We start from the raw sequence: 10,463 nt of genomic DNA, 5'->3' as shown, positions 1-10,463 counted from the left end.
ATCGCCTTCTTTCTTTTGCCTTTTCTCGTCTCTCTTAAACTTGTAAAAATGTTTTGATTTGCTCTTCAAGTTGACAATAGTCACATGTAAGATTCTTGTACTTGGAGGATCTTGACTTGCTTCTAATTTTGCCTCGTCATTCCGATCTCTCGAAGTTACTTCTCCCCCGTCTTCGCAACCAAACATCTGGAGTGTGAAGTCAAGACGACGCTGAGATCTTCTTCTCATCTCTTCATTCAAAACACCACTCTTAGCATATTCCATAGTTACACCATCACTGGGAGCATTTAGTCAAAGAAACTCGAAGAGTTTCCAAGAGCCGCAGTATTAAGAAGCCAAAGTCCGTATTTCTTCATCAAACTTGACACCCATTCCGTATGTACAAATTCGATCAAGGACACCCGAAAATCATTGATATGATCGTAAATGTACGCTCTCTTTGTATCTAATATTCATCAATTGTTTTAGTAGGAACAACTTATTATTGCCAAGATAAAGTTGTCTCGAGCTTTTCCCACAAGCTTTTAGCATTTGTCTCATTCACAATATGATTTCGAACATTATCTTCAACCCATTGCCTCGATATAGCCACAAACCCGTAAGTGCTCAATTCCCAATCCTCATCTTTTAATGAATTTGATTTCTTAGAAGAAATACAAAGTGAATGCAATTTTTGACAAATAGAAGATCTTTCATCTGCTTTTCCACATACGGTAATTATCGCCATTTAAATTAACCATCTTGCTCATATTTGCCTCCATCATTCAAATAGACAATCAACACAACCAAATACAACCACAAGCTCGATACCACTTTCATTGGGAAGAAACAAGCAATAATCAAATTGCACGACGAGGTAACAGTAAAGAAATACCCAAGTCGAAACTTCCCACACTATTTGAACCAAGAGAAGACAATAAACACTAGCACAAATGAAAATCCAAGCAAGATATACCAACAATAAAATAGCAAAGCAAGCAAAAATAAATTGAATGGAAGAGACCAAATTTACGTGGTAAAAACCCTTCAAGGTGAAGAGGAAATATCCACTGACTCCTACCCACAAAAGCTTCACTATAAACAACAAGAGTTACAACAATGTTCTCCAAATGGCTAAAACAACAAAGCCAAGCATGGAGCAACGATATATAAAAGATAGCACCAAAACTAGCGAAGAAAAGAGAGAAATCACCCCTAAAAACGAGCTACTGTACGTATTCGAAAACTGCAGCTACAGACCACAAAATCCGTCGTTGAAATCGAAGAACCAGATGTTGAGAACCCCCAAATAAATTTCAAGACGATCCAACGTTAACGAATAGAAAAACGCAATTTAAAACGTGGACCGCAGAGGTAAAAATTTCGACGAAAATCTCGCTTTCTCTCACGTTTTTCTCTCTATATGGTCGTTGCGAATTCACTCTTGTGTTGTAAAAATAAGACCTAAATTGATCCTATATATAGAGGAAATTTTGGGCAAAATTAGCCTGGTCCAAATTGATTGGGTTTATTAATCCAATTTCACATAAGAAAAACCCAAAAACCTAACAATATTAATAATTATCTCTTCTCAAATTTACTCATAGGATAGGAAATATAAAGATTTCTTAGATATTTGTTTTAATGAATTGTTAACAAGGTTAACTTTGAAAAAGATATGATACCTTATTGATTTTTTTTCTTGCAAAAATCAATTGTTTTGGTCTTTTGGAAGTACATAAGATAAGCGTTGCAAGAAGAATCATTGAAAAAATGAAGTGCACATTGTGGCCAGAAGAAGATAAGGGTGAAGAATATTGATGATATTAGGTGGCATTTTCGTGGACGCCAAATAAAAAAGGCTTAATTACTAAACAATAATCATTTTTGCTAATTCAAAGTACTTGGAGCATGAATAATTAAGTTTCTATTATAAGTAATCACCGACAACCGCGTATTTCTTACTACTGCTACACTCTGTAGTATGCATTAATGATTCGTTTGAAATTGGAGAATCAAAGTCTATAAAAAGGATAATATAGGCACGTTCATTCATGCAGTAATCGAGTCATCATCTTCATTACTTCAAGAAATATCTTAGTACATTCTTGTTCCGTTTTGAAAATTTCAAAGTTATGGAGAAACTTGTTCCTTGTATTTCGATTTGGGGGTTTGTTTTGTTGTTTACTTGTTTGTTTATTGAGGAGATCAACGCCCAAAATTGGCTTAATGGTCGCGCAACTTTTTATGGAGTCAATCAAGATCCCAGCACCTTTGGTAAGCAGCTCGATAAATTATAGTATCATGCATTATTGCCTATATTATAGATGTTTGGATATCATGAAATTCTTATACAAATTAGAACACACGTTTGTACGTTCTAGAAAACCAAGCATGCATATATTTATTTTCCGGGAAATGTTAATAGTCCCACATCGGTGGTTATTAGGATGGAAATTTGTCTTTTGTCTTGTTATATTGTCTTGGGCATCCTTCGAGGTTGAGTTAAGCTAAGCATTCAGCTCTTAACTTTCTTACATTACGGCAAATGTGAGTCGGGTCATAACATATGTAACCCAATTTCCAAATGTGAATGTGAGTAGCGTCAAAGCATGACATCAGATAAACTAGTATATATAACCCAATTTCCAAAAGTTCGCTCATGCCTTAATATTGTCAAGATCGATCACACAAAGGGTTATGATCCAATTCGCTCAACTTGATACAATTTTCATCCTTTTTTATGTTGCTTTTTGAAAGAAAATAAATACACAATGTGAAAGTTGATATAATTTTCTTAAATTCTTCTCATAATTTCCAATATCCAAATTTGATTCTATATTTTTCGATTGCAATTTTGACATGTTAGTTACGCTATATATTTTGATCTGTTTTGATCAATAGTATATAATAGGTCGAGTTCAATATGCTCGATTGAGTAAACAAATGAGTAATAGTTGAATCCACCTAACTTGAACAGATTGAATATGTTACTAAAGTTGGCTTCGATTTTTCCACCTATATATAACACGTACTATCCTTCACCTGTACTAAGAAGATAAAATTTCTTTCATTAGTCGTACGTACCAAGAAGTACAACCTATAAGCTTATAGTTAATTCCTAATTGATTGGTCATTAGGTGGAGCTTGTGGTTACGATAACCCGTATCACGCCGGATTTGGAGTACACACAGCAGCATTGAGTAGTGCTTTGTTCAGAAATGGTCAAGCATGTGGTGCTTGCTACAGAGTGAGGTGCAACCGCAACCTTGATCGCAAGTGGTGCCTCCCACACGGGGCCGTCACGGTGACGGCCACCAATTTCTGCCCTCCAAACAACCACGGAGGGTGGTGCGATGCACCGCGACAACACTTTGACATGTCCATGCCTGCTTTCCTTCGCATTGCTCGACGTGGCAATGAAGGCGTTGTTCCTATCCTCTACACAAGGTAATACACTTTACCTTATTGTTTAAGTAGTTATAATCAGTGACATACGTAGCTAGAATTTTGTACTAGCAATTCGAATCAGGGTTATTTTGCATTATCTTGAAGCTCGGTCTCATCAAAAATGGATTTACTCTATTCCAAATTAAAGGGGTCAACTGTATATATATCCTTGTTTCAAAAAATTGTTTTAGGTTGGCAACTTACACTCCAAAATAGGAGTATATGTTATTGATTCCCGTTAAAATATACTCGAAAGAAAACCCATAATGCCGCAGAAAATATTATTTATGTATATATTGGTGAATTCTTTCGGGAAAGTAATGTTCGATCGACAACACTTTTCTCCTAGAAGATGTCTTTACGACTTGTTATAAAAAGTTATTTACTTTCATTCCCAGTTTAACTATCTATAATTCCAAGTGATATGAGTGTACTTTATGGACGTTGGTTAATAAAGTCAAAGTCCCCCTTTTTTCAAATGATCATTATGCAACGTACATTGTAACTTGTAAGACTAAAGAAAACGAAAAGACAACATGTAGAGAAAAGAATAATTCGCATGTGAGCAACTTGCTTCCTGTCCAAGAATAAAGCCTACAATAGAATCACACTACAGTCTATAACAGGATCAACAACTTCTATATATTTTTAATATATATATAGCACCTTTCGGCACATTTACTTTATATATTCAACATATATTGGGAAGACAACGATTTTGAGTATATGGATTTATAAATTCTGAAAAGGCAACTTATTGAATTATGGATGAATTATTTCTACTATCAAATCTCTCTATAACGGATTATATTATACCATGAAAATTTGTTCTAAAGAAAACATATTATATAGTGAAAATTTGTTCTAAAAGCATGTATTATAATGAAATGATGTTATAAAGAGGTCAACTTTACATATTAAATGAACTTTAAACACTAATGCAAAAGTCTTAAAACTATTGAGTTATGCCGAAAGCGTAAGCAGAATTGTCTCTGTCCCTAATATTCAATACTGATATATATTTTTTTGCAGGGTGGCATGTAGGAGGAGGGGAGGAGTACGTTTCACTCTAAAAGGACAAGCAAATTTTAACATGGTGATGATATCTAATGTGGGTGGCAGTGGTGATATTAAGAGTGTTTCCATTAGAGGCTCAAGAACAAGAAACTGGATTCCCATGTATAGAAATTGGGGTGTCAATTGGCAAAGTCACAATGACCTTCGATCACAAATGCTGTCGTTTAGACTCACTTTAGTTGATGGCAAGACCATGGAGTTCATCAACGTTGTACCTTCTGCATGGAGATTTGGACAGACTTTTGCCTCACGCAGACAGTTCTATTAAACTTAATACCATACTTGAAGTCTAATTAGAAGCTTATATTTAACCTACATATTATAATTATGCACGTTCATGGCCTGAGCTTTTTTAGATGGTTCATGGACATGCTAAGTTATTCAAAAAAAATTGTTATAATTTTTTACGCCTTACTTTGCATGACGATTTCATTATATATATTGGAATTAGTCTATGCGATGAATAATGTTTCAGGATTTTTAATGTATTAATGTCTCGCGATGTAATTGTCAGGCTCGAGAATATGAGAGCGTGACGAGCTTCGTATATTTACTAATTTCATTAATTAATGTAATCTCGAGTCTCAAGAATGAGCAAGGAGATGATGTGTTGGTGTTTAATTTCTTCGAAGGTTTATTTTTTGGGGATCTTTTCTTCCAAGTGATTGGAGATGATAGTTAACATTGTTGACAAGGAATAGTGGAGTGGTAAGTGTGCTTTATTTTCAAATCAACCACGAGCAACTTCAGTAATTATTCTAATAAAACAACATACTTTCAACATCCATTAGTAAAATATTTACCTTAAATTAGATTTGGTTTAAATAAGATAAGATATTGTGGGTTAAATTTATTTGAACTTGATGTTTGCATCAAATTAATAAATTCAAGATACATTTCTTTTATTTACACATGTTTATTACTTTACCATGATAAATTATATGTATTCTCCACTTAAATTTTAATTGCTATATAAAATGATTTAGTTTGGTGTAAAAACTAGAGCGAGTGCGCTTTGCATTCAAGGATAAATCAAAATGATTAGTTTAGGGGAGGGGGTAAACCTATTTACTCAAAAAAAAAAAAAAACACGTGTAATATCATTGAAATTCTTTGGAGCGTGTTATTCACGTAACATATCATATTCAAGATATTTTTAATATGAATTCGTGATAGTTCACGGAGATTTCTGTGAATATCAAATAGTTTAGGTGTACATTGGCAAAATAACGATAATTTAAGAATTTATAATCTATTAACTTTTGATAATATAGAGGGTGAAATTGCATATAAGTCATATTACATAGATGTTTAATGTAATTTACCCCTTTTTTTTTTTTTTTTTTACTACTAATAAGGGGGAAGTAATATTCCTTAATACTTTATCATCAGTGTCAAATTGCAATTACTTTATTACTATTACATAGAGATTTTGATTAGCCTAAAACCCTAAATCTGAACTTTCTTCTTTGTGCAACTATTTTTTTACAATTTCAATGTTGGGGACCTTAAACCAGTGTTGTACAGTATCACCACCACAACAGGCCTCATCAAACTCAATGAATTTTTTTACAGTGAATAGACTAATTTCTTACAACCCTGTTCCAAGAATCCGTGCATATTGCACTGTTGTTTATTGCTCAAATTCAAAGCGTAATAATTTGTTTTCCAGGATTAGTCCTGTTAGAAAAGCGAATCTCATAATTCCAGTTCTTGATCAATGGGTTGATGAGGGTAGAAAAGTCACAAGTATTGAGCTTCAACGCATTGTTCGTGATCTTCGTAGCCGTAAACGGTTTTCTCAGGCCCTTCAGGTTCCATTTCTTATCTGCCTTTTCTTTAAGAATTCGTGCAATTTTTTCTTAATTACTCCATCTATCTGCCTTCTTATATGTTGGTATAAGTGTTTGTATATTTTGGGCTATTTTTTGTAATATAAGTTTTGGGCTATTTTTTTGTAATGTTTGTGACCAACTTGTATATTTATGAAATTTTCCCAATTAAGAATGTGTCAAGGGTGAATTTGGAAAAAGAATAGATTACCTTCTTGATAAACTAAAAACCTCAATTATTTTGGGACGGAGGGAGTAGTGTTATTAGAATGGGATAGGCTCAGATAGAGTGGAATAAATGTGAAGGATTAATTATAGCCGACCCAACTAATTTGGGATGGAGGTTTAGTAGGTGTTTGGATATGAACTGCGTGATATTTAAAATCAAGTTGAGAAAGGGCTATTTGGTAAATAAGTTAATTTGAGAAAGGGTATTTGGAAGTTGAACATGTGTTTTGACATGCATTTCACATGAAAAAATGTTCAAGTTTTGCCACAGAATTTTGTTTTTGACCAGCTTTTCAAGTTTGGGAGTGAAAAATATGTAACCAAACAAGCTTTTGAAGTTGATTTTTTTCCCCAGTTTTTCAAAAAAAAAATTCTTTTCAAGTTTTAGAGTGAGAAATCGACAAAATGTATAACTTAACAAGCTTTTTGAAGAAAATTTGAAAAAAGCAAAAAATCATCTTTTGTCCAAACAGGCCCTAAGTTGATTGATTTGAGTGATTTCTTTTTGTTTTCGGGGAGGGGGATCACGGCATCACGCAGCTCTTGAGTATTGAGATTGAGCTTGTATTCTTTGGTTTTAGTCTTCTTCTTCAGAAGGCATAGAAATTGTAATGATCTCAATGGCTCAATTGATAGAATTAAACAGCTTCGCGACAATTGTTATAATTTATCTAATGGTCACTAAATCCAACTCCTCATTTTAACAATAACCAAATGAAATGCAATGATAATGAATGAAGAGAGCTAAAGGAAATAGCTATATCAATCGGTAGTAGCTCTTGGCAATTGGCATCAATCTCTACTTGATATATCTGAAGCATAGGTCGAAAGCGAAGATATAATAGGAGGAAGAAGGAAGATAGAAGGATAAGGAGTAGAGAGGAGAGAAATACGGATGGAAAGAACAGAGAGAGATATCGGTGAGAATAGATAAATATTGAAGAAGAGAAATTTTAGATAATTCTGGATTCTGACGGCCTTTGCTGTCATATGTCATCTATATATAGATGGAATAAATTCCCAGATCGGCATGGAAGGTGAGGCGCCGAGCGAAGTCTGCTCATGTGACTTCAACCAACCCATGTGCTGCTTAACTGATTGAGGTTGCCCGGACTCTTAAAAAATGTTGACGGGTGTTTGTCGGATCTTCCAAAAGTAGTGCAATTTGTTAGGATTGAACATGGGTGCGAACATTTTTGGAGAGTCCGAACAAGATAGGATTCAGGTTATAACAGAAATGGATTGTTAATGAAGTGTTCTTAGACAATCCTAATTTTTTACAAAGAAGATATTGATTAAGAAAGGGAAATGCTCGTGCATCTGAATGTAGACCGGGAGAAAGGAAACATGTTTCTACTTATGATCTCTTAAATTTTTCTTCTTTTTTGGCTTGAACTGTGTCCTGATACTATTTTACTACTTCATCTGACTTTGCCCTTGTTTCTAAAGTTGGTGCTGCATGCTTGTTGCCATGTAGGTTTCGGAGTGGATGAGTGTAAGAGGTCTCTGCCCTTTCAAGTCAGGAGACTGTGCTGTGCATTTGGATCTTATTGGCATTGTCCATGGTTGGGAAGCGGCAGAGTGCTACTTGAATAACCTAACAGACGAACAGAAGAACGATAAAACATATGGTGCTCTCTTCAACTGTTATATTAGACAAGGCCAAGTTGAGAAGTCCCTAGCCCATTTTCAGAAAATGAAGGAACTTGGTTATGCTTACAGCACTCTTGTCTACAACAATCTCATGTGCCTTTACAGAAGTACTGGCCAACTCGAGCGAGTCTCGGATGTGCTATCGGAGATGAAGGAGAATGGTGTCACCCCTAATAACTTCAGCTATCGGATCTGCATGAATTGCCGCGGAGCAAGAGCTGACTTTAGTGGTATGGAGAAGCTTCTTGAGGAAATGGAAAGCCAGCCTTTCATATCAGTGGACTGGATAACCTATTCCATGATGGCTAATTTTTATATAAAAGCTAAGTTAAAGGAGAAGGCTCTTGCTTTCTTGAAAAAGTTAGAAGATGAGCTACATAAAGATGCAATAGGTTACAATCATTTGATCTCCCACTATGGGAATCTAGGCAATAAGGAAGAGATGTTGAGATTGTGGGGTGTACAGAAGGTTGTTTGTAAAAAGCAAATTAACAGGGACTACATCACCATGCTAGGTTCATTGGTGAAGCTTGGTGATCTAGATACAGCTGAGACCGTGCTAAAGGAGTGGGAGTCTTCTTGCCACACTTACGATTTTAGAGTGCCCAATGTCCTTCTAATTGGATATTGTCAGAACGGCTTAGTTGATAAAGCCGAAACAATGCTGCAAGGCATTGTCAAGAAAGGTAAGACACCAATCCCCAATAGTTGGGCTATCATCGCTGCGGGGTATGCAAATGTGGATAAGATGGAAAAGGCTTATGAATGCATGAAAGAAGCTATGGCAGTACGAGGACAAAATCCAGGATGGAGACCTAAACCCCATCTAGTGTCAAGCATAAGTAACTGGCTCAGCGACCCAGAAGACGCTAGAGAACTGGAGGCTTTCCGAAGCTCGTTAAAGACAATAGTTTCTGGAAATAAAGACGTGCATCATGCCTCTGGAAGCACAGATCCCAGTGGAATAGAAGAAGAGAATGATATCGAAGAAATTCTTAGCTATGAGCAGAGCAAGTAAACTTCTGCTCAGGCCTGAAAAAACTGGCGTCTCTCTCATTTTCTGTATTATCCACCTCCATTTGTTTGGAGAAAAGAGAGATAAAAAAGAGGATGCAGCGGGCTTGAAGATTTGCGGAGAGCAGTTAATGGTATACGATTGCAGCGAGCTTGCTTCTTGTGCTGTCAAAATAGGGGGAGAGAACTGGTGGTTTTGCAGCCTAGTTCAGATTTTTGTTCCAAAATAGATCAGGGTGTACTAGGTGTTTAAAGTTATTTATTTGTTTTTTTTTTTCTCTCTCTAAAGCTAGAGTTTGCAAGGATAAAGGATGTACTTCAAGTTGATTGATTTTTTAATTTTGACATCAACGGTTTAGAATAAGCTCATGATTTATTCACAAAGAGAATTATGGAGAATTACTTCGATTGATTTGTTCGAAAAAGACACAGTATGATTGAAAGTTGAAGCCTGAATGCATCAAGGTCACATGGCCAAGTAAGTCCAAGGTTCAGTTAAAATAAAAACATAAGAGATCGGAACCAAAAAAAAAAAAAAAAACATACTAAGAGATTTGAAAAGGCCAATTTCATCTATTCAAATTATAAGAGGACAAAAGATCTCATTTCCTCAAATAAAAGGTTATATGGAGTATTATAGGCGAGCTAATAGCTGTACTTGTATTATACAACCACATATCTAGTATAATTTTACAAATGGGGTCTGGCCGTGGCAGAGTGCAACAAACGTTACCCCTACTTTAAAAGTAAAAAGTTATTTCCGATAGATCCTCAGACTCAAGAAAAGGTATTTCAAAAAGGTAAAAAATATCTCTACTATTATAAGGTGAATTTATATATAAAAGTTCCTCAGAAAATAATAATTATTTTTTAGCTAAGATTATTTTTGTTATGAAAAAATGATAAATTTTCTGAGCTGCTTCAGTCCAACATAGTGACACACCATATCTTGCACTCTTCACAACATTCTGAAGTCGTTGATATATCATTTTCATTCAGCAATTCAAAGCGACAACAGGAAGGAGGCTACTGCCTTTAATTGTTTCGTTTCGTTGTTACTTAAATTAGTATACTATTAGCAAACTACTCCAGATTTTACGGTGCTGAGAAATGTGTTTCCTAAAATTGCGTCATATAAAGGGATGGTTAGATATGTAGGATAATGAATAATAATTTTGGAATAAAATATGAGATTATTTATTCTCATACTTAGTTGGAATTTTATTGTCA

At 35.0% G+C, this 10,463-nt stretch overlaps 2 protein-coding genes across 2 annotated transcripts; both read left to right on the top strand.

Annotated features, from left to right (window-relative positions):
• The first annotated feature begins 2,025 nt into the window (after positions 1-2,025).
• LOC132036519 (expansin-A12) lies at positions 2,026-5,107 on the top strand. The gene is made up of 3 exons (XM_059426873.1): positions 2,026-2,256; positions 3,120-3,429; positions 4,462-5,107. Exons 1-3 carry the CDS (start codon positions 2,115-2,117, stop codon positions 4,772-4,774), a joined length of 765 nt encoding a protein of 254 aa, XP_059282856.1. The 5' UTR covers positions 2,026-2,114; the 3' UTR covers positions 4,775-5,107.
• Positions 5,108-5,788: 681 nt separating this feature from the next.
• Positions 5,789-9,645, top strand: LOC132036440 (pentatricopeptide repeat-containing protein At4g21705, mitochondrial-like). Its single transcript, XM_059426782.1, has 2 exons — positions 5,789-6,320; positions 8,044-9,645. Exons 1-2 carry the CDS (start codon positions 6,003-6,005, stop codon positions 9,235-9,237), a joined length of 1,512 nt encoding a protein of 503 aa, XP_059282765.1. The 5' UTR covers positions 5,789-6,002; the 3' UTR covers positions 9,238-9,645.
• The last annotated feature ends 818 nt before the right edge of the window (positions 9,646-10,463 follow it).

The sequence above is a fragment of the Lycium ferocissimum genome, chromosome 11 (assembly GCF_029784015.1).
Source record: "Lycium ferocissimum isolate CSIRO_LF1 chromosome 11, AGI_CSIRO_Lferr_CH_V1, whole genome shotgun sequence".
Classification (NCBI taxonomy): Eukaryota; Viridiplantae; Streptophyta; class Magnoliopsida; order Solanales; family Solanaceae; genus Lycium; species Lycium ferocissimum.
The sequence above is the reverse complement of the archived record's forward strand: the minus strand, read 5'-3'. Positions and strand labels throughout refer to the sequence as shown.

Coding starts and splice junctions, on each gene's coding strand:
- LOC132036519 (XM_059426873.1), top strand. CDS start 2,115: ATGGAGAAACTTGTTCCTTGTATTTCGATTTGGGGGTTTGTTTTGTTG. Junction 2,257..3,119: donor TCAAGATCCCAGCACCTTTG/GTAAGCAGCTCG, acceptor ATTGGTCATTAG/GTGGAGCTTGTGGTTACGAT. Junction 3,430..4,461: donor GTTCCTATCCTCTACACAAG/GTAATACACTTT, acceptor ATTTTTTTGCAG/GGTGGCATGTAGGAGGAGGG.
- LOC132036440 (XM_059426782.1), top strand. CDS start 6,003: ATGTTGGGGACCTTAAACCAGTGTTGTACAGTATCACCACCACAACAG. Junction 6,321..8,043: donor GGTTTTCTCAGGCCCTTCAG/GTTCCATTTCTT, acceptor GTTGCCATGTAG/GTTTCGGAGTGGATGAGTGT.